The 22059-nt window shown below is 43.9% G+C and overlaps 1 protein-coding gene across 2 annotated transcripts; it reads left to right on the plus strand.

Moving 5' to 3' along the window:
• The first annotated feature begins 683 nt into the window (after positions 1-683).
• Positions 684-13272, plus strand: LOC123111672 (polycomb group protein EMF2B). 2 transcript variants are annotated; one of them, XM_044532508.1, is made up of 22 exons: positions 684-971; positions 1073-1184; positions 1761-1929; positions 2044-2099; positions 3434-3548; positions 3634-3790; positions 3865-3942; positions 4794-4930; positions 5858-5917; positions 6069-6193; positions 7363-7427; positions 8441-8493; positions 8756-8809; positions 8897-8956; positions 10139-10185; positions 10259-10407; positions 10781-10907; positions 11006-11054; positions 11687-11770; positions 11923-12002; positions 12540-12629; positions 12841-13272. In XM_044532508.1, the coding sequence occupies exons 2-22, from the start codon at positions 1150-1152 to the stop codon at positions 12962-12964; spliced, it is 1914 nt and encodes a 637-aa protein (XP_044388443.1). In that variant the 5' UTR covers positions 684-971; positions 1073-1149; the 3' UTR covers positions 12965-13272. The 2 variants fall into 2 exon arrangements, with proteins under 2 accessions (XP_044388443.1, XP_044388444.1); XM_044532509.1 differs by having other exon boundaries at positions 728-971; positions 1078-1184.
• Positions 13273-22059: the final 8787 nt, after the last annotated feature.

A 22059-nucleotide genomic window follows, 5' to 3' on the forward strand; every position in this document is an offset into this window, starting at 1 on the left:
ACGATGGTAGGATCTGACGTTGCTTAGGTATGGAGGGATTCAATCCAACAATTATTAGCCTATGTCGTCCATGCATCGTCCGCAAAATCATCGGCTGTGTAGCATTGCTCATTATGGGATGACCAAAAGGCTATATAGATAGATGAAGCAAATCAAAAGGTATAGTTAACGCACACGACACATCCACCACCATCTTGCATTAATGGCGACAGAAGAAGGAAGTAAAACGTATGAATTAGGAGCCCCATCACCATGGATACAACGCCGCTAGTAGATGATGCGGTTCGATGCGGAAATATCGCCGTGGGCGCTCGTCGGGCCGAGAGAATCTTAGAAGTTGTCACATGGCTGTGTCACGGTTATGTGGTGTGAGGCCCATGGCGTGTTGGGCTGGTTCACTATAGGGCCTCTGGATCAGTTTGTAGAGTAACAACGATGATAAGTTGGGCCAGTCAACTAACGTGAAATGACGCGAACAAGGAAAGAAACGCCTTGCGGAAAAGCAAATCCTTTCGATGCGTCCACGATTATGATCGGACGGCTCAAATTCTCACATCGACGTGGAGGCTCGGAAAAGCAGATCGTTTCGATGCGTCCACTGATGCATCCACGATTATGATCGGACGGCTCAAAGTCTCGAATCGACGTGGAGGTTCGGAAAAGCAAATGCTTCCGGTACATTCATCATTATGATCGGACGCTCAAAGTCTCGGATCGACGCGGAGGCTCGGAGGTAGTTGATAAAATAAAGAGGAAAAGGAAAAACTAATTTCTTCTTCTGGTGCTCCCTTCCGGTCCAATGCGGCTCTAAATCTCTCTCCGCCGCCGCGCCGTCGCCGACGCCTCACGACCGGAACGTCGCCGCCACTGACGCGCCTCGACGCCGCCGCCACTGACGCGCCTCGACGCCGCCGCCGTCGCCGTCCCTGCTCTCTCCACCCCGTCCGCGAGCTTCGACATCGGTCTTTGAGGTATGGCCGCGATTTCTTCCATCCAGTGATTATTATCACTCAAATCGAACCCTAACTAATTTAACCTCTACAAATTTCTGGTGTGCCGGCGCACCATCTAGACCAGTCCCCGCCGGTTGACGCCCCTTGTTAAATCCGCCCGTCCGCGACCCTGAGGCGCTCGGCGGCAGCGAGGAGGATGCCTGGCCTACCTTTACCTGCCCGGGACGCAGCGTACGCCTCTCCCCCCTAACCTATTTTGTTGTTGCTGTGCTTATGCTATACTCGTGCTACTTGTTACTTGAGTTGTGTCGAATTTGCCTGGTTATGTCTGTGTGGGCAACCCAGGAGAAAAAAAAATTAGGTACAATGTTAGAATCGCAGTTGGATACTGCACTGTGGTCTCTGTGTGTGTCGGATGCTTTGTGGGATAGTGAAGTTCTTTTCACTGTAAGTGACTACTTCCAAGAATTAATGTGTGAGTATATTCAGAGCTTACCTTGGTTGCATTTGGAAATTAATAAATGAGTATTGTCTATTGACTCATCCCTGGTTGGTAACCTATGTCGGCTGGTTGCACCTGGAAACTAGTAATTGGCCATTTTTATTTCTAAGAATTAATCACTGGAAATCTGTGTGGCCCACCTTGGTTGTATCCAGATTCTGAAAAGTAGCTTAGTTATTCTGTAACTGTTCAGCTGCTTTGCAGATATGCACTCATGTATATATGGTAGATGGTTTTCTTGATCTTAATAGTGAGATGAGATGAATGTATCTTCTTCTTTTGATGTTGGTGCTGCATACATGCAGGGACGCTGGGTGTGAATTCAGTTACCCTCAGTCTGCAGACCAGATGCGCCAGCAACAGCTGAGAGCTCGATTATCTCCAGATGAGCAGCTTGCTGCTGAAGAAAGTTTTGCGTTGTACTGCAAGCCAGTTGAGCTATACAATATTATTCAGCGGCGAGCCATTAGAAATGTAAGTTCCATCTTAATTTTGCAGCTTCATTTGACATGAATCACATGTGTTTATCACATAACCATCATGTGCTAGTGATTTGAGATACCAATGATCTCTCACTGACTTTTACAGCCCGCTTTTCTGCAAAGATGCCTTCATTACAAGATACATGCAAGCCGAAAAAAGAGGTACACACTTTGACTCTACTGCAGAACATGCTGACACTCGGAATTGTTGTGATCCAAATCCAACATGTCGAGAAAAAGAAAGGACTGTCCTGTTTCAAAACGTATTTTCTTTTTTACATAGTGGACACTTCACTATTTTTTATTTGCGAATTGCAGAGACTTCACTATTATGTACTTTGCTGATTCCTTTAGCTCTCTTGGAACCGCGTACATAAGGTTGTTACGATTAGAGTTGAATCAAATTGGAAATGCTCTGAACACAGTAGTATCAAACCGTAGATCCTACTCCACCCAATAATTTGAAGAACGTAGTATGATTTTTTCATTATTCTTAATGCTTATTTAGTCATTTGGAAACTAATTGGATTGATAATTTCCCTTCCGAATGCCATTGCCTAGGTAGGCCATGCAACAGTTAGCACATACATGATCATAAAAAGTAGAAGAGAAATGCATCAGAAGTCGATAAACTTGGCAAGTGGAAACACTTAGGCATGCCACCTTGCAAATCATGCATCTGCCTCCCTTAATTTGGCAAAGCGGATCAATTTTAGTCCAATCGAACCAGGGTATGGCAGGCAAAAGAACGGCATGCTGGCGGTGACATGGCATGACTGGGATCTTGCCAGGGGTTTTCCTACATGCGATACACATGAGTGAGACGCTCTGTGTTAGGGTTAGGATATTTTTCCAGATAGGTCATGTCGGAGGGGTCACACACTCACGCACAGTGTGATCCTAGCATGAGCATTACATTAAACCCATCTTCTAAAGTACTAGAATTTTGTGGACTGAAATTGATATCATTAGAGTCATCTTCTAAAGCACAAATTTGTGGTTATGTCTTTGTAGCTCAATTGTTACATAGCAATAGTTTAATTCCTGGTCAAATGTTTGTTCTACTGAAACTTAATACGCCTGGTATTTGAAACAGAGGTGGTACTATATATTGTATTACACATTTGGTACATTTGTGATCTATGGGACTTTAGTGTGTGTACTATACACATGATGTTTATTCAAGTATGGCTCTTGGTATTCGCAAAAAAAGTATGGTTCTTCGTAGAGCAAAGTGAAGTACTTTAGTTTACGGTGTGCCCGGGCTTTAACAATTCGCTAGCTTTTCTCATGGCCCTCGACAAATTCGTTCGCCCAACAGCTCGAAACCACCACAAACACACCCTAGTAGAAGCTGAAACGGTAGCTTGGCCAAACAAGGCCCAAGTGATTAAGTTCTCAGGTGTAATGTCTGTTAAACTATGTACTAGCCACTTTTGGATTTAATTGTCTATTCATCGTGTAAATATTGATCAGTGTCTGTGCTATGGATGTAGGATTCAGATAACGGTATCACTATCTCGAAGTACAAATACTGAGTTGCCAGAACAGAATATCTTTCCTCTTTATGTTCTGTTGGCTACACCTACTAGTAATATTTCGCTTGAAGGGGTAAGTCTGCCTTTTTTTTAGTTCCACACATGCAACATTTTGTACCAAATGATCTCTTATCTCATTAATGCATAATGTTTTGCAGCATTCTCCGATATATCGATTCAGTCGGGCTTGTTTGCTTACAGCTTTTAGTGAATTTGGTAATAAAGGTCGCACCAAAGCTACATTTATAATTCCAGACATCAAGAATTTATCAACCTCCCGAGCTTGCAACCTTAACATTATCCTTATCAGCTGTGGTATGACGTGCTTCATATGTGATGTTTATGGTTTTACATTTCTTCACCATCATCACATTTGGTTCCCTTTTTAGTTTCGGAAGGGCAAGTTGGGGAAAATCTTGGTGAAAGTAACTTCTCTGTGGACCATGTGGAAGGCTCTGCTCTCCAAAGTAAGTTTGTGGTTGTTATTTTGTGAAAAAAATACTAAACAGTTACTAGAATAAGTGCATGCTTATAGTTGTTTAACACAATATGTTAAAACTTACTCCCTCCGTAAACTAATATAAGAGCGTTTAGATCACTAAAGTAGTGATCTAAACACTCTTATATTAGTTTACAGAGGGAGTAGCAAGTAAGTCATTTAGACAGCCACACAAAATGTGTGCCACACAAAATGTGTGCCACACAGGTTGAGTTACCACTAGCCAGTTACTGTTGCTTATCATGTGGTGGAAGATACAATTGCATTCTCAAATGCCCAATTCTTGACAAGAATGAAAACCAGTGATCACACTATGTTTATCTCCCAGTATGCTAAGCTAGTTCACGCCCAATATTCTTGGCCAAACCAATCCAACCCTTGGAACCACCTATCTCACAGCCAACAGCAACTTACCAGACCTTCTCTTGCATGGAAGATTAGTATTACAGTCGTTGGAAATAAAAATAGTTAACAAACATTCCTTTAATCCATGGATAACTACTTAACAAAGTGTAGGTGAGCAAGATCTGGCTATGTTTACCGACTTTACTGTGGTTAGGAGAATCAAATGAAAAGTATCCTTAAACATTGCATTATCGGTTTTTGACAAGGGGCTACTAGGCCATGTATGCATTAGTTTAGATTATTTTATCTCCTTTTAGGGTATAGTTATTGTCAGTCACCCATACTGGCTAGTATTTGCACATGTGCCTTCTGAAATAAAGTGTAAAGAACACATTGAATCTCAGAAACCACTTATGATTTGTAGTGTTGTTGAGTGCAGTTATTTACTATCATCTATGTGATTCATTTTGTCAGAGCTTGAAGGGAAATGTTTCTGGGGTAAAATACCAATTGATCTACTTGGTTCGTCTTTGGAGAACTGTGTAACTTTAAATTTGGGACATACAGTGGAGTTGGCTTCTGCAGTTAGTATGAGCCCAAGTTTCTTAGAGGTATGCCAATTCAACTTGCTCATGGTTTTAAGCTTTAATGTTCCTATTGTATGCACTGCAAATTTTCTGTAGTATTTAACCATAGGATGGATGAAGCAAAATCCTTTTGCAGCACCTGAAGCATGTTTCAACTAAATAAATTACCTTAGCTACCTGTACGTTAAATTTTGACGATCTACCCCATGTACCTTCTGCTATCTAGAAGGCTGTAGTGCTTGCAATTAATTAGCACATCCCATTCCAGAAGTTCAGATGGAAAATCGTCAAATTAGCAGTGCAATTTGCATCAAGATAACTGAACATATTATAAGATGAACATTAACAGTAAAGGTTGAAATTGTAGTTTATGGTTATTCCAGTGATTGTGCAAATGTGTTTCATTCAGTTCATCTGCTATCTTTTTTGTTTTTAATAGAAAATTGTTAAATCAAGAGAGAGAATATGCAGTGTAGTGGCAACTACTTGCCAATCTTAGGGGTTGTTTGGTTCCCAGTCACAACTTGCCACGCTTAAGCATAGGCAAGCCACAGCTTTTTGAGGTACATACTTGTTTTTTGCCACACATAACTACCTACATGGCCTATATGTCATAGACACAATCTTTTGCACAACTTGCCATGCTTAACCATAGGCAAGCCACAGTTTTTTGAGGTACATACTCTTTTTTTGCCACACACTTAACTACCTATATGGCCCATGTGTCATAGACACAATCTTTTGCACAACTCATTTTTTACCACACACTTAACTACCTATATGGCCCATGTGTCATAGACACAATCTTTTGCCACACTTGTGGCTTTAATTTTGTTAGCCACTCTTTTGCGGTAAGCCACACATTGCTTAAGCAAAGTTAGCCTTGAACCAAAGATGCCCGTACTTGACTATATGTTGATCTACTTGCCTTTCCTTTTGTTATATATGCAGCCGAAATTTATGGAGCAGGACAGTTGCTTGACATTTTGCTCTCATAAGGTTGATGCTGCGGTAAGTTTATCCCTGTTACTTTATTTTTTATCTAATAATTGTTTCCGCATTTAAGTGGTAAGTATTTTCTATATAGGATGGCAGCACCTTACTGCAGTATGTTCTGTTATTTACTTCCGTAGCTTCTCTGAGATTTGTATTATTGTTGCAGGGTTCATATCAACTCCAAGTAGGCATATCTGCTCAAGAAGCTGGTGCAAAAGACATGTCTGAATCTCCATATAGTAGTTACTCATACAGTGGTGTCCCACCTTCATCATTACCACATATCATAAGGTAACACTACTACATGTAATTGCATATCTATATCTCTATTTATTGTAATAGAGTCGTGAGTAACTGCATTTACTTGCTTGGAAAGCTTGGTTCGAAGATATCTATTTTGAGTTTTTGACAGGGTTTAGTAGATGGCCACTGTTTTGCAGTCAGCGCAGCTGAGCTTGCTGCTTGCTGCGAACATTTTATGTGTGTGGATGGCATGTACCAAATGTGGCAACACCAACATGGACAGGCTGTTAAATGTTCTGTTTCATAGTTGAGGGTGAAAACTGGACATCTGTGACAGTTGAGCGGGCTAATTGTTAGGTGTTGTTTTAGAATGCGTGGAGTCTATCTTTTAAATTGGGTGCTAATATACACAAATATATACTGATTTGTCATGTTCAAATAATAGTTCTAGATTTTCCATAGAAAATACCTTCAGATCATTATATTACTTTTAGTGGCTTTCCTGAAATATAGTTGAAGAAAGTGATGGCATTGGTCATAGGGACATAATGCAAAATGAAATGAACATATTGCAAACACAAAGAAGTTCTCAGCGCCACACAATAGATAGCGCAGTGGGGGCGATTGGCAGGTGAGCCGCAAAGGTGGCAGATATCGAGAGGGAAGTGGGCATGTGTGCGTGGGGAGAAGAGGGGGGAAATATGTCACCTTGCCCATAAAGCGTTGTTGAGAGAAGAGCACACAGAGTGAGTGAGTGCACACAAGAGAAATCAGAGGAGGGATTAGGATTTCACTTACAATTAAGGTAGGAGGAAAATAAATAAGATGGAGGTTTATTAAGAGGATTATTGTGCAATTAAAGCCGAATCTGAGAAAGTCCAACTAAAATTCTGAATCATTCGGTGAAAGTTGGATGGATGGTTCAAATTGTGTGGATTCCACAAACATGTATTGGTACCTTCTATATAGATTTAGATGCCTGAAAGGGCAGGTAAAGGAATGGAGTCAGTATATCAAATTTCTGTTAGTGCCTAGTGGTGAGGTTTTGGCTACCGGCTCAGGTTTGTTGTGCTCTTGTGTGACCTTAGCCTAACCGAAGCACCTGTTGTCTGGCCAGGTCTTAGTGTGACACTTTGCTTTTACTTTCATCTCTACAAATGCATTTGCGTTTCAATATGACCAATTGAGCAGATATAATTTTTTTGTTTTCCACACAGGTTAAGAGCTGGTAATGTGCTTTTCAACTTCAAGTACTACAACAATACTATGCAAAAGACTGAAGGTTATCCCTTACACAAACATTTGGGTTCATGTATTTTTCAGTTCCACACTTCCACTCACACTTGTTTGTATCATGTGTTTGACATTTTTTCTAGGTGTTCCACATTTTCTCCTTATACCTGACTGAAAAGTAATGAACTAGATATGTTAGATATCTGAATAAATGATTCACCAGCATTGAACTATTAAAAGATATTCTGCTAAGACCCTTTCATGGTACACATGTTGGAATAATAGCTACTTCTGTTTGATGGTGGTAATCTTATTACTTTGTCACACTAATTGTGGTGCCATAGCTAGTAACCTAGTGGAGAACTTTATGCTGTTACGCTTTAGGTTAGCATATGATCCTGGAACTAAAGCTGGCGAGCTAAGTTCGGTAATGGTAAGTATAATGGTTTTAATGTACTGATATGTTTTTAACTCAAGAAATGGCTTATAAATTTCTCTCTTTACAACATCAGTCATATCCATTTGATTAATTATGAATTGTGCATTTTTTTGTTCTGAAAATCAAGTTCTGTGTCATTACCATAAACGCAAAAGTCAGATATGCTCCGTTAAAAAAGATGCAATTACTGAAAATGCTGGTGCATAAGACAGAAAGCACACACCTCATATGATCTGTAGCGCTTCAGAAGGATAGTGTAACATTGAAATTGGAAGAATAAATTTACGAACGTGTTCAGCATGGGAGACCAAAGTATCTTAATTTAATCATAGAAGGAGTGCTATGTGCTGTATTTGGTGGCGTAGTTTAAGGCATATGTTTACCCATGACCGCATGTACTAACGTACGTATTGCTGATTGAATGCCGTATAGCTCCAGCCGTGTTTTTTTAGTCCTTTGTTGTGAATGCTGATCATGACAAAGATCCAGTGTTAGATTTGCGCAATTACCTATGGTCAGTTTATGTCACTTATTGACATTTGTTGGTAAAAACTTCTGGTTGGTTCGTGATTCTTTGCTCTTCTTGTTTTTTTTTGTTTCTTATATTGGTCTTTTCTTACCAGTCACTGAAGATTTTGCTTGCCCCTTCTGCTTGGTAAAATGTGGAAGCTACAAGGTAAAGTTTGATGCAAAGTTCCATTTGCGCTGTATTTATTCAAATCTCACTTTGCCACTATTGGCTGGTGGATCATTTCACCTGCTACAGTTAGGTAAAACCAAACATTTTATTCTCACTGCACCACTAATGTCTTGATGTTCTTTGTGATGAAATTATGATTGTGTTTGCTTTCTGCACGACCTTTCTATTTATTTGGGAACAATCTTTGTGCCCACTTTCTCAGGGCAAGTCTCTAATGTTGTGATTCTGGTGGTACTAGGGTTTGGGGTGTCACTTGAACTCATCACATGACCTATTCCACTTTGAGTTTTGGGTTGGTAAACCTCCGAAATTTCCATCACTAAATCTTATTTGCTTGTTGTCGTACTTTGATCGTAATTTGTTCATTATGCTCAAACAGATATCTGAAGAATGCCAGGCTGTTAATGTTAGTCTGAAGACTGATGTCTGGAGAACTGAGGTAAATCAGAGATCTAGAACTTCCAAGTTAGCTGTTTGAACCGAGTGTTCTAAGTTATATGTCTTGATTTCATGGAATGAATTTTGTCGGAGAGTATTATCTCGTGAGTGTGAGGTTCGTGTTTGAAGGGGAGCCTTGGCGCAGTGGTAAAGCTGCTGCCTTGTGGCCATGAGGTCACGGGTTCGAGTCCTGGATACAGCCTCTTGCAGAAATGTAGGGAAAGGCTGCGAACAATAGACCCAAAGTGGTCGGACCCGGACCCTGCGCAAGCGGGAGCTACATGCACCGGGCTGCCCTTCAGTGTGAGGTTGGTGTTTGGGGTACTGTTTGTGGGTTGGGCTAGGTCTTGGGCTGGAAGCGCTAGGCGCAGCTGCGCAAGGATAGGAGGAGAGAGGGTGAGGCAGAGAGCAGGAAAGACTTGTTTTCCTTAGCTCTTTGCTTGACTTGACTCAGTAGATTACAATTTACATCTCGTGGTTTTATGCAGTATCCAACCCATCTTATCTGTAGCACCCCTAATGGAGCACCATTCATTTAGATAATCCTTGTATCTAGGATTCCTAACGAGTACAACTAATTTGAATAAAACTCTAGGATTCCTAACAAGTACAACTAATTTGAATAAAACTGATTAATCCTGACTAACCGAACCAAACAATTAGCTTGGGTGGACTCATTGAATCAATATGACTTGGGGTACAACTAATTTGAATAAAAAGAGTTAATCCTGACTAATCGAGGGACTAACCGCACCAAACAATTAGCTTGGGTGGATTGACTGAATCAATATGACTGGTGTAAGTCACACTCTAGCACCGAGACCAGCTGTGGTGTATCCGTCTTGTGACCTTTGCTGGCGCTCCATTGATAAGCGATAGCTTATTCCCACATAACAAGAATATCCCTTGGTTTTCTGCTAATTAAATTCCCAGTTTTGTTCTTAGCTTTTCATCCTACTTTCTTGTATGCAAAGGCCATGAGCTGCACATATTATGCCTCTTGGTGATGATCAACCCATGCTTTCTGCAAAATTCTTTGACGAATGTGCAGGATACCTCGCAGAATCTGCTTTGCATAAGTTTTACGTGCTTGGCATAGTAAATCCATGAATCATTAGTAATTGATTTAAATTGAAGCATTTTGTTTCTAATATTTGGAACTAATAATCCCATTTATTTTCAGCTTGTGGCTGAGGGAGTTGATCCAAGACATCAAACATTTTCCTACTCGTAAGCTATTCATCACTTTGCAAGGTGCTACTGCTATGTTCTCTGTTTGATTTTCCAAACTGTGTTGCATCAGCTCAAGGTTTAAGAAGCGTAGAAGGTTGGGAATGTTGGGAACCACAGCTGAGAAAATAAGCCATGTACATCCACATATCATGGATTCAGATTCACCTGAAGACGCCCAGGCAGTGTCTGAAGATGACTTTGTGCAGAGGGAGGAAGATGGTACATTCTTATCTTGTGATTTCCTTTTCCTTTTTTGTTAGTCAACCAAATATTTTTCTTGACTTATTCATACAGTTTGGCAAACAAGTAAAATTTCCGGTGAATTTGGATTTTTGGTAAATTTAGAATGAGCTAGTTCTTGTTTGTTTCATGCACACGGAATTTTAGCATTGAGAAGTTCTGCATGCTGTTTTGAATATAACACACCCGAAACATTTATATCCTTACCTTAGGTGAAGATTATTGCAACTTTCTTCTGTTATATCTGAATATTACAAACATGATAAGTTGTTTCCTGCGAAACAGATTACGGCAGCAAATGTTTATTTCTTACATGTGCTCATATCCCATTTCCGTTGTCTAAAATTTCCAGATATTTCTGCACCACGTGCTTCTGTTGATCCTGCTCAATTATTACATGGTAGCAATCTTTCACCACCCACAGTACTACAGTTTGGGAAGACAAGGAAACTATCTGCGGAGCGAGCTGATCCCAGAAAGTAACCCTTCTGTTTACATTGCCGGTATCACATTATGCATTGTAAGATTTAAAATGTTAAGTTAAACTAACTGTTTTATTTTGTATACTGTCTGGCAGCCGGCAACTCCTGCAGAAACGTCAGTTTTTCCATTCTCACAGGGCACAGGTGTGTGGAAAATAAAAACCCATCTCATTGTATTGTTCTATGTTCTTTAAACTTTTTTGATCTATTTCTGTTGCCTGTTTGCATAGTTGATAGTTCCATAATTCTTGTTTAGCCTTTAGGATTTTGTATCCACATTTTGTTTTCTGGGTGCCTGGTCTTTAGTTATTTTGTATGGGGGAATAATCAGTTCAACCTCTAACTTAGCATTTGAATTTGATGCTGATTTATAGTTGAGGTCCAAAATGTTAAGTTCTTTCTCCTCAGAGGTTGGTGTGCAGTAATACTCTTCTCCATTCACGATTAGCTTCTCTTGAAATAAAATATGGTGATCTGGAAGAGCTTGCGTGTGTATTTTACACAAATACCAGACTGCCAGTCTTGCTAGCGTGATGTCTGGTTTGAGTGTCAGACTATATGGTTGCGCTTGGCTGTACGCCAGTCTTCGTTGTCTTGCTTTTAATGCAGATGCTCATCGTTTGGTTATTGCACTGCCCCTAATTATATTTTGTTTATTGGATTTTAAGTATTATATACTATTTATTTGTTATCATGACCTTGGACTTTGGATTATCTACAGTTTATTTTTCTACATTTGAAATCTAGCTTGACTGCATTTACTACGTTTCTTGTAGCCAATGGCACTGGAACAAGTTTTCTCGGACCGTGATAGTGAAGATGAAGTTGATGATGACATCGCCGATTTTGAAGATAAACGGGTCAGATACAATCATATTTTTTTCATCGTCTTTGTTCGGAAACATAAAATTTATATTCATGCTGTTGCCTGCACGTGAGCTCAAGTCAGTCTCTGTCTAAAAATTTATTTCTACTATTCCCCCTTTTAAGTTATTACATTTCTGTGTTGCAGATGCTTGAGGATTTTGTTGACGTTACAGACGATGAGAAACTTATTATGCATATGTGGAATTCATTTGTTCGGAAACAAAGGTCAGGACTATTTTTGCGTTCTTCCTGAATTGGAAATCTCTTTTTTATGATTTTAGTTGTTGTGAAATTTTGGATATGAAAATTCTTCGAGTACCAAGTCCTCGTCATTTTATATTGCTTTAAAAGGTGTTTTGTGATGCGTTAAGCTGGGGGTGTTTCCAGTGAGAAGGGGGTACCATTTTGTCTGTCTTGCGCAGAATGCATTGTTCTCCAGTCATTCTCATTTTGATGATTGTCGGAAGGCTGTTTGTTCCGTGTTGGGCATGGGTTATTTCTATAGGCTTCTTTTTTGAACTTTTTCATACGACATGATACTCCATTGAAAGTTTTCATTCCGTTTTTTCTGTTGTTGCCTTCAATGTTCGTTTGAGTTTGATTCGACTATGTGTATCCACCATATATGATATTTTTTCCTGCAGAGGATATCACAACTTTGTTTTGACAAGTTGTGTTCATCCTATGCGGTACAAATTTTGGTCTAGTGATACCCACGGAACCCTCCATGTCCATTTCTCGTACTGAATTGCTAAATTACAGGGTGCTAGCTGATGGTCATATTCCTTGGGCCTGTGAGGCATTCTCCCGGCTTCATGGAAAACATCTTGTACAGAATCCTCCTCTACTATGGTGAGTTGCTGAGCTATAGTTCTATCGACGTCAACTATTCCCCCTGTCCCGTAATATAAGTGTTTTTGACACTACACTACACTAGTGTCGAAAACACTCTTATATTTTGGGACGGAGGGAGTAGCATCTGCTTGTGGTCATCTGTAACGCCTAGCAAGGCACCTTTTTGTTTGGTGTTTATTTGACTTGCAATTTCTCGCTGGGTGAACAGGAGCTGGCGTTTCCTTATGATTAAACTCTGGAACCACAGTCTATTAGATGCCCGCGCCATGAATGTCTGCGGCACAATTCTTCAAGGCTACCAAAATGAAAGCTCGGACCCCAAGAAAATGTGAGTCGAGCATAGTGCGCTCATTATAATTTAAATCAAGTGGGTGTTTGGAGGAGGCCTTAGGAGCAGGCTAAAGAGAGGTGAAAGCTGCACCTGAGGCCATGGAGGACTATTCTCGATTCTATTTATCGATCGGTTGTGTTGAAGCAGCAGTGATCCGGATGAGATGTGTTTACATGGATTGTTGTTGTTCGTCGTGTTCTGTTCCATGGATAAGCGCCTTTAGTGTTGCAGAACTTGCCGTATGGTCTGCAAACTTGAATCAGTGTTCCTTGCTACAATAAAACCTATCTAAAATTATACCTTGCGTAAGCGTGTGCAAAATTGTCATGCCGTTTAGAAATCACAGAGACTAGCACCGCAAGGTCCTGACTTGGTGTCATAGAACAATATTTTAGTTAGGAAACATCATGATTACCAGGATGGGGGACGAGAAGTAGTACAATTACACACATTTTTAAGAGCATCTCCATCCAACCAAAGCCCTCAAAACCTCTTCATATGTCTCAGCGGACAGCCCGGACAGAAAAGAGAGAAGAAAAAAGCCTAACCAACCGAGATTCCCCAAACCTTCCCCTTCGTCCGAACACAGTTCAAATGTTAGGAGGAAATACGGGTGTCCGAATGTGACAATACAACATGTGCTCCGTTCGTAAACTAATATAAGAATGTTGGGTGTACGTCAGATCCGGCCAGAAAAGAGGAAATGGGCATGTCCGGATGTGACCATATAACCCGTACATCAGATCCGGCCCAACCTGTATCACTCTCACTCTCTCTCATATGCATGTGTACAAACGGTTCCAAAAAAAATTGCATGTGTGCAAACATTCGCAAATTCCCAAACCAAATCAATATGTCGGGAGAAGATGAGGATGTCCGAACATGTCCTCCGACACTGTCTGCATGTATCCGCGGGCATATAAGGGGTGCTCCCTCCGTCCTTGAAAAAGTGTACTTTCAATTTTGTTGAAAAGTCATTTTTTTATGTTAGACTGTATTTATATAATAATAGACCAACATTTATGCCATCAAATTAGTAGCATTAGATTCATGATAAAACATATTTTCGTCATATCTATTTGGTTTCACAAGCACTCATATATTTTTACACAAACTCGGTTAAACTTTGAGATAGTTTGATCCTCAAACAAAGTTAAAAGTACATTTTTTCAAGGACGGAGCGAGTAGGTGTGAAAATCCGGCAAGTTGGATTGGAGATGCTCTAATGCATCAAAATTCTGTAGATGCTCGAGGAAGATAAATTAAGAGCCACGAGGGTCATGCTTTCTCCTCACAGATCTAGATCACAGATGCTCAAGAAGGAGGCACGCACCATCATCGTCGTATTATTGGCCGTTAAGGGCATTACTAGTTTATTGCTTCCTCTGTTTCATATTTGTTGCCGTTGAAACAGATGCATCTAGATGTGTTTAGTGCCAGATACATTCATTTACCGAGCCTCGATTTATATATAAAGCAACGATCAACAGCACCGTACAAACGCATTGCCCCCATAACACACGCACACACACACACATCTAAGGTAGAATACATTGGCGTTGAGCGCAGCAACACCATCCTTAGCACTACAAGAGTAGCCGGGGGCTACAGCCGTGAACACGCCACCGCGAAGAAGTGAAGCCGCATATGACGAACCGTGGGCTTCAAAGCGACACCTTCAGGAAGGGGACGACACCGGAGCGCCGCCATCGCCTGATCCGAGGATCAGAGTGTTCCCTGGAGCAAGACGACGGGCAATGAGAGCCGCGCCGACGCCTTCAAGAAGGGAACGAGCTTCGCTGCCGCCGGTCCGTCCGAAGATGGAGTAGGTTTTCACCCCGACCACGACTCACCGCCACCGAACGCCACACCCCGGCTACCACGCCGCCCACACGCCCGTGGCAACCGGGCAGCACCAAGCCACAGTCTCTGCCCATGAGCATCGCAGACCCACCACCAGGGCCGCTGCCCCGACATCCAAGACCTTGACACCACCTTACCCGAGATCCGCCGCTACCCCAACCAAAGATACAAGCGAAAAGGACCCGCCTTTCGCATCCCTAGGCTGCCTCCAGTGTCGAGACCCAATAGGCCGGCCAAAACTGGCCTCCATCGACCCATCTTGAGGCACCGGCGCGAGACGAGCTCGGTCATGCCGCCGGGCGCAAGATGAGTGATGGACCGCAGTTGAGGGAGGGCCAACCATCGACGAAGATACCGGCCGTACGCCAAGGAGATAGATCGAAGGTCAAGCCGTGTCGCATACAAACGAGCCGACACAGGGAATCTAGCCGCCGCCGCAGCTGACACGCCGAGCTGCCGTGATGCCGGCGCGGCGAATGGAAGCCGCCACCAGAAGGTCGAGCCGCCTCGCCGTTGCCGCCCACATATGGAGTAGCGGCCACGCCGGGCCGGTGCCCCAACCCGCGCCGCCTGCTGGAAAACGCCAGATCCAGCCGGCATGCACCACCACCACCGCCACCAACCCACGCCACCCAAGGTCGTTGGCCTACCTCCACCAGCCACCATCGCCGCCGGAGCTACCATGGCAGCCGACCCGTGCTGCCACGGCCTGCGCCGCCACCTTGAGCCAGGAGGCTGGATCTGGCCGGGGGCTTGCCCGCGCCCACCCTCCCGAGACAGACGCAACACACTGCCTCCAGAGACCCAGCTGTGCCTTTGGCCACCGCCTGCGCCACGCCCCAGCCACCCCGAGCCAGATCCGTTCATACCTGGCCAGGGAACAGGGCGCACACACCCGCCTGAGCAGTCTCCTCGCACCCGTTGCACCACGGCCAGCAGCAGTCCGCCACCGCGCCAGCCTTCACCGCACACGCGTTGACCCATGCGCCCGCCGTCGCGCCAGCCCACTGCCCCTGCGCGAGAAGCTGTCCTGCGAGCCGCGCCCCGAGCGGAGAGGAGTCAGTTCCCTGCCGCCACCTATGCCGGCCGGGCTTGGCCCGGTGGCGCCATGCAGCGGCGGCGAGGGAGGGAGGCTAGGAGGAGAGGACGCTGGTGGCGCTCTAGGGTTTGCCCCCGGTCGCCTGCGGGGACGACATGGGAGGAGGAGTCCTATTCCTCGCTTTGTTGTTCGTTGGGTCAGTTTCCAGCTCCAGATACATCTGTTTGAGTGTCAGCTAATATGAAACGGAGGGAGTTAGAATATAATGCCGGACGAAAGCCTTCATTACTACAACAGCACTCAGAATCACGTAGCAATGTGCTAGAATTAACATATACGGAGTATATGTAGTTTTTTTGAATGAGAAGACATATATATGAACTTAAAGACGAGACACGACAATAATTCATCATGGACAGTTGCCTTAGCTTTGGCAGTGTTGCCAGTTGTTGCAAGTACCAGCCTCAAGTATGCAGACGACGACGCCGACATAGCTACCGCGGCAAAAGAGACCAGACGACATAGCTATGAGCTACTATCTCGTTGCATTGCTTGCATTGCATGCAAACGTACACCTCCATAGCCGACAATGAACGAAGCTTCCTCCTAGCCACTGTGGCTATCTTGGCCGCACTAGCTGGCCACACCGGCGATGCCCGACAAGCAACCTAACCATGCCATCATCCATCCATCCATACATACATGCATAACCAACCCCAGAGAGCGAGAGAAGGGAGAAGTTTCAGTCCCACCTTAAACAAATTATATTGTTGCTTAGCACTAGCGGTGTAGAAATATTTATTTAATTATATGGTGGCAGTCTTCTTACGGCTTTTGGAAACTGTTATCTAACGAATTGATGCCAACACTTTTGCCGTTAGGTGTGAATTGTGATAGAGTGAGGTACTTACTGCTCACTACTTGTGTTTGAAGCCAAAATGTTAAAACCTGGACCTATCATATATCATTACTTAAATTGGGAGAAGCGACATGTGTATTCCTCTTTGCTCTCAAGCGGGTGAAACCTGAGAATGACCGATGGCCAACAATGCCCAAGCTAACAGATTTGCTTTCCTTGTTTTCTTTCAGCTGGGGTTTTTCTTTGTGATGAAAGTGAAACCAAATCTTTCCTACTTGCAAAATTTTGAGTTGGTGGTGAGTACACTTCTCCCACTTCACTTTTAGTTGCCTGCGTGACCACAACTTTTGCATGATGTACGTGTGTACACACTCTGGCCATTCTGTCTCTAAATCATGCATCAAACTATTATGTGGTTGTTATCTCTAAATTCATGTATTGAACCACTGCTTGTTTGTTGCATATAACTGGTTGTCAAGCCAAAGCTAATCAGTGTACTCATTTGACAAATTTAAATCCTTGTTTTTTTCCATTATAGTTTTGTAACAACGGACAAATTTCTATTAATATGCATAGAGGATTCTGAATACTCCACTATTGATATATAAAAATATGGCGTGGTATGTGGCCGCCTGCGTACCCAACTGGAAGTTCTACGTAGCAGTGGTTCCCATGGCAGTCCATTAGGCACGCGCGGAGGAGAGAACGCAAGAAGAAGCTCTGGGCTCTACAAAATTGAGAACGGAGGAATGAAGGAAAGGTGCGTTGCTTCATCAAAGGGGGTAATGTGTGTATAAATCCACCTGCCGCACAAAAGCCAATGATCAATTGCATCACCATCCATATATTCGCGCAGTTACCCCCCGCAGGGTATGTCACGTGACAACGGTTCATAGACGACTAAAATGGCCACAAGGGAAGCAACGACTCTCTCTCTCTCTTGAAATAGTCTTTCAGCCTGCTTTATAAATAAAGCAAATATCCATACAACCAAGTTCGAGGAACCAAAGTAAATAAGATGGGGCAACAACACAATCATGCCCAAAAAACATAAAAGAAATAGAAAGAAGCCGCCAAGTGGCAGACTAGCAGCTAGCCGGGGAAGCAACGACTCCACGAGTCCAAGTGCCGACAAGCAAGTCGCCTAACGACTTCAGCAGGGGCAAACGATTTAGCAACATACCCGCGACCTCATTGCAAATATTGACGGAGCTAGCTTGTCGAGGATAAGTGGTTCCATCGTATTTCCATGCCACGCATACCATATTTGGGTTGTACTTTCCTACATATGTGCGGTATTGGGGCGCCATGCATGTGTGGCCGACTTCCTCCGACGAGCCACCCCCCTGTCACTCAAAGAAGTTCGGTGACTAAAGGCAGGAGGAGTCGACGGCATGCAAGGCAAGATGATCAATATGAAGGATGACGACCACCCACATATATAAACCCATATATAAAGGCATTCGACAAACTCTAAGGGCATATTCAACATTGTCTGAGCCCTAAACTAGGTCATTAGAACATTCGATCTGGGTGCTCCGCCCAAATTGTTCACATGGAACTCACCGGGCTGACATCCAACTCGTCGATACCATCACTGTACTCATTTATTGTAAAATCATCTCGATATAATCCTATATAAGGAATAGCAGGATTGTTACTCCACCAGTGAGGGCCTGAATCTAGGTGAAATATGTGCCCCGTGTCCATCTAGTAACATGAGGCTACTGTTGTTAGGGTCCTTGTGAAACACCCTCGACAAGGTCCATGGTGCATGTGGGTCAGGTACGCTAGCTGGTTCAGCGGACTCGGTTTTTGGTAACCTGAGCAATAAGTTGGAACTGTTTGCCCGATAATCATTGACACACTAGTTACCTCTTGGCTGTAAAATAACTATGTTGATTTTTGTACCAAATAGTATCCCTTTCTATCTCCTCAAATCTTCTTGAGACTTCATATTCCAGTGTTCTGTGTGTTAAAATGTTTTTGCGTTGTAGCCGTTCACGGTGCTCCTCCTCGCCCCTTGTTCTAGTAGGATATGTTTTTTTTTTCAGGGACTTCCTTTAGTTGCATTTGTTTGTGTATAATATGTGGTGGTACATATTCTGTACGATATATATTTGCATGGGGTTGCTAGTAGGCATAAAGGAATCTCTTCACCAAACCCATTCATGGACTTTCTCACACATATTTGGAAGGTTGTCAGCATCATTGCTTGCTTTCTGATCAAGAATCATTGCCAAGGAGGCCCCAATATATTTTCATCATTATCCTAAAAGGTCCAAAAAATGATTCTCCTAAAAGAAGACAATATTATTATTTACCTTTGGTTTGGATAATATATATGGACAAATATCACAACTCAACGAATAGTACACATTTGTACATCAAAAATCAGATTAAGCGCCTTTGATTTTTGAGAAGTTAAAGTGTGGTGCTCTGTAGTACGTGTATACCAGTATTTTTGAGAAGTTGAAGTGTGCTTAGCAAGATCACAATTCACACGGTATATATATGAACGTTTTTTCCTTGTCAATGAGAAGACACGGATAAACAATTTGTGGTTGTTACTTCGTCATAACGAACTGACACCTACTACAAGCGGGCACGGTACGCTTTATTCGTCGTTCGTAGGATCGATTTCGTACCCAAGATACCACTGGAGGAAAGACGAGTGCACTGCATGCAGTGGCCTGAAATAAATATGCATGCATGCGTGATGCGGCCGGAAGGAGCGAAAACCCGCGCACGCTCATGACGCTGATGCCGCAGCTGCTCCATCCAGAACCTTGAAACATAAGGTGCTGAAATAACGAAAAATGTGTGTGGAGCACGAGTGCCGGAACAGTGTGCCGCTTAATTTGGCTCTCACGTATCAGCTATATATGCTGTCGATGCATTTTTTTCTGTGTTGTAAACATTGATACAATTTTTTTTTTGAATTTGGTCAAACGTGAAGAAGTTTAACTTAAAACAAGCCTAGAACTTCAAGTATTTTGGAACATTAGTTATGGTGTCGATGTCGGTCATCAATTTGCCGACAAACTAAATATAATAGAACACCAAGCAAGGAAGGGCCAGAACGCAAAATTTGAAAGCATACGCGCAAACCGATTGACGCATCATGGCACTCGTTGCGGTGCCCTTGTATCTGGCATTCTGGCTCGGGGCTTCGCGCAAATCGACTGGGGCATCATGCCGCTCGCTGCGGCACCCTGAGGGCTTCATGCAAATCAAGTGATGCGTAAAAAAAATCACAAAACCAAAGCAACCACCACGTCGGCGCCCAAGCTTTCCTCTTTCCTCCGCCGACGCCACTGCCGGTTCGTCCCATCTCCGATGGCCTTTGGGCCATGGAGAAGCGGAGGATTCCCCCCCCCCTCCCCGCGGCGGCGGGACGGACCCGTTCTTGTTTTTATTAGGTTTAGTATCTTGGTTGGGATTATGTGGCGGCGGCGATGTCCCTCAATAGGGATAATGTCTTCCACTTTCTATCTCCGTCCCGGTGTTGCGTCTAGTGTAGTCGGAGGGTGTGTGGAGGTGTGTCTCCGCCGGATCTCGTGTGGGATCATGCCGGTGCTGGTCTTTAGTGGATCTGTTTGGATCCGGTCTTGTTTGTCTTGGTTTGGCTGTTTATAGGGTTGATGCTTCCAATCTACGACTTACTTCATCGATGATGGTTGCTGCTCTGGACCTACGGGGCCTTAGCACAATGACTCCCCGGCTGTCTACTACAACAAAGTTTGTTCGTCTCTAGTGAGGGAGGGACGATGACGGCGACGCACCTTCGGCTCTCTTCAGTACTTGTAGTTGTCACTAGAAGGTCTACAAACCTGGTTGTAATTTTTATTACCTTTTGTGTCTTTGTAGCACCATGATTAGAGATTAATAGATTAGATTATTTTTGAAACGTTTAGATTGGAAATTTCTCACACAAATTTTATTTTTTATCTATAAAGCGAGGTGAAAGACTGTTTCAATAGAGATTATCTTCGTGGACAGCTGGATCAGCACCTTGCTTGGCATGGCTGCATGGCAAAGTAAGACGAATCGCTTGGAATTAACGAACAAATTGAACCAGCACCTAATTAAAAGCGCGCTGCGACAGATGATTCGCACCAAAGGCACCAGCGAAAACGAGTGTTGCACCGTTGCAGCAGAGCAGCGCAGTACGTCACGTTTGCGTTTCGGCTGCATGCATGCCGCAGAAAGAACGTGTGGAATATTGAATGTTAAAGGACTGGTGCGCGCGTCGGCTGCCTCATCGACATGCGTCACACTTGTTTTTTCTCAGACAGAGAAAGTAATATATTCGTCATCATACCTTGGAACATAAGGAATCGATCGGCCGGCCTGAAAATAACGAAATCGAGTGAGACGTAGATTGATGTATGATGGCCGGATGTGCAATACGATCGCCGTTCCGTTAGCCTTTCAATTCATGCATATATGCATGCTGAAATCTCCCACTTTATTATTTTTAGAATAAAACTTGATACACATTATATAGCTAGGCCTAGGCTTACAGATGTAAAATGAACTGCTGCTGGCCCGCATGTCAGCGCCGGTTTTATATTACGTAAGCTTATTGTGGCATAAAAAAATTCAGTGGTCTCGGAGGGGCTTGAACCATCGACCTACGGTACATCGGACCGTCGCTCTAAGAGCATCTCCAGCCGTTGGCCCCTCAGGAGGGGTTAAAAATCGCCCTTTGAGGCACACCGGCGCTAAACCGCGCGTTGGGGGCGTGATGCCCCCCAGTTGCCGCGTCCAGTTTTTTTTTGAAAAACTTAAATACGGCGCAAACATGGCTCAAATTTAACGCAAACTTCGGCGAGTTCTTTCAAATTTAAACATATTTTATAAAAAAACTGCCAGGGGCTGCTCCTCGCCGTCTCCATCGCCGCTCCTCGCCGTCTACCTCGCCGCTCCCCGCCGCCCGCCGCCCGCCCTTGCAGTTCTACATGCCGAGGAGGCTGTAGAACCACGTGTAGTCGCCGCCGCTGCCGCCGCCGTCATCGTCATCGTCGTCGCCGCCGCTTCCGCCGCTGCCGTCCCTGCTGCATCCCTCCCTCGGTTGGCGCGGCGGGTTGGACGGTCCGGGGGCGTCCTCGTCGTCGTCGCTGTCGAGGATCACGACGCCGTGCTCGTCCTCGCGCCCACGCTTGCGGGCTTCTATCTCCTCCAGGGCCCGGCGCTGCCGGACCATCTCGTCGCGGAGGTAGTCGTCCCGCGCCCACTGTAGGGCGTCCTCACCGGAGAAGCCGCGTCGGGCTATCTCCTCGTACTCCGCGGGGAGGCCGGGCTCCGGCTTGGGCTCGACGAGGACGAAGCG

This window comes from Triticum aestivum, chromosome 5B, assembly GCF_018294505.1.
Source record: "Triticum aestivum cultivar Chinese Spring chromosome 5B, IWGSC CS RefSeq v2.1, whole genome shotgun sequence".
NCBI classification, from domain to species: Eukaryota; Viridiplantae; Streptophyta; class Magnoliopsida; order Poales; family Poaceae; genus Triticum; species Triticum aestivum.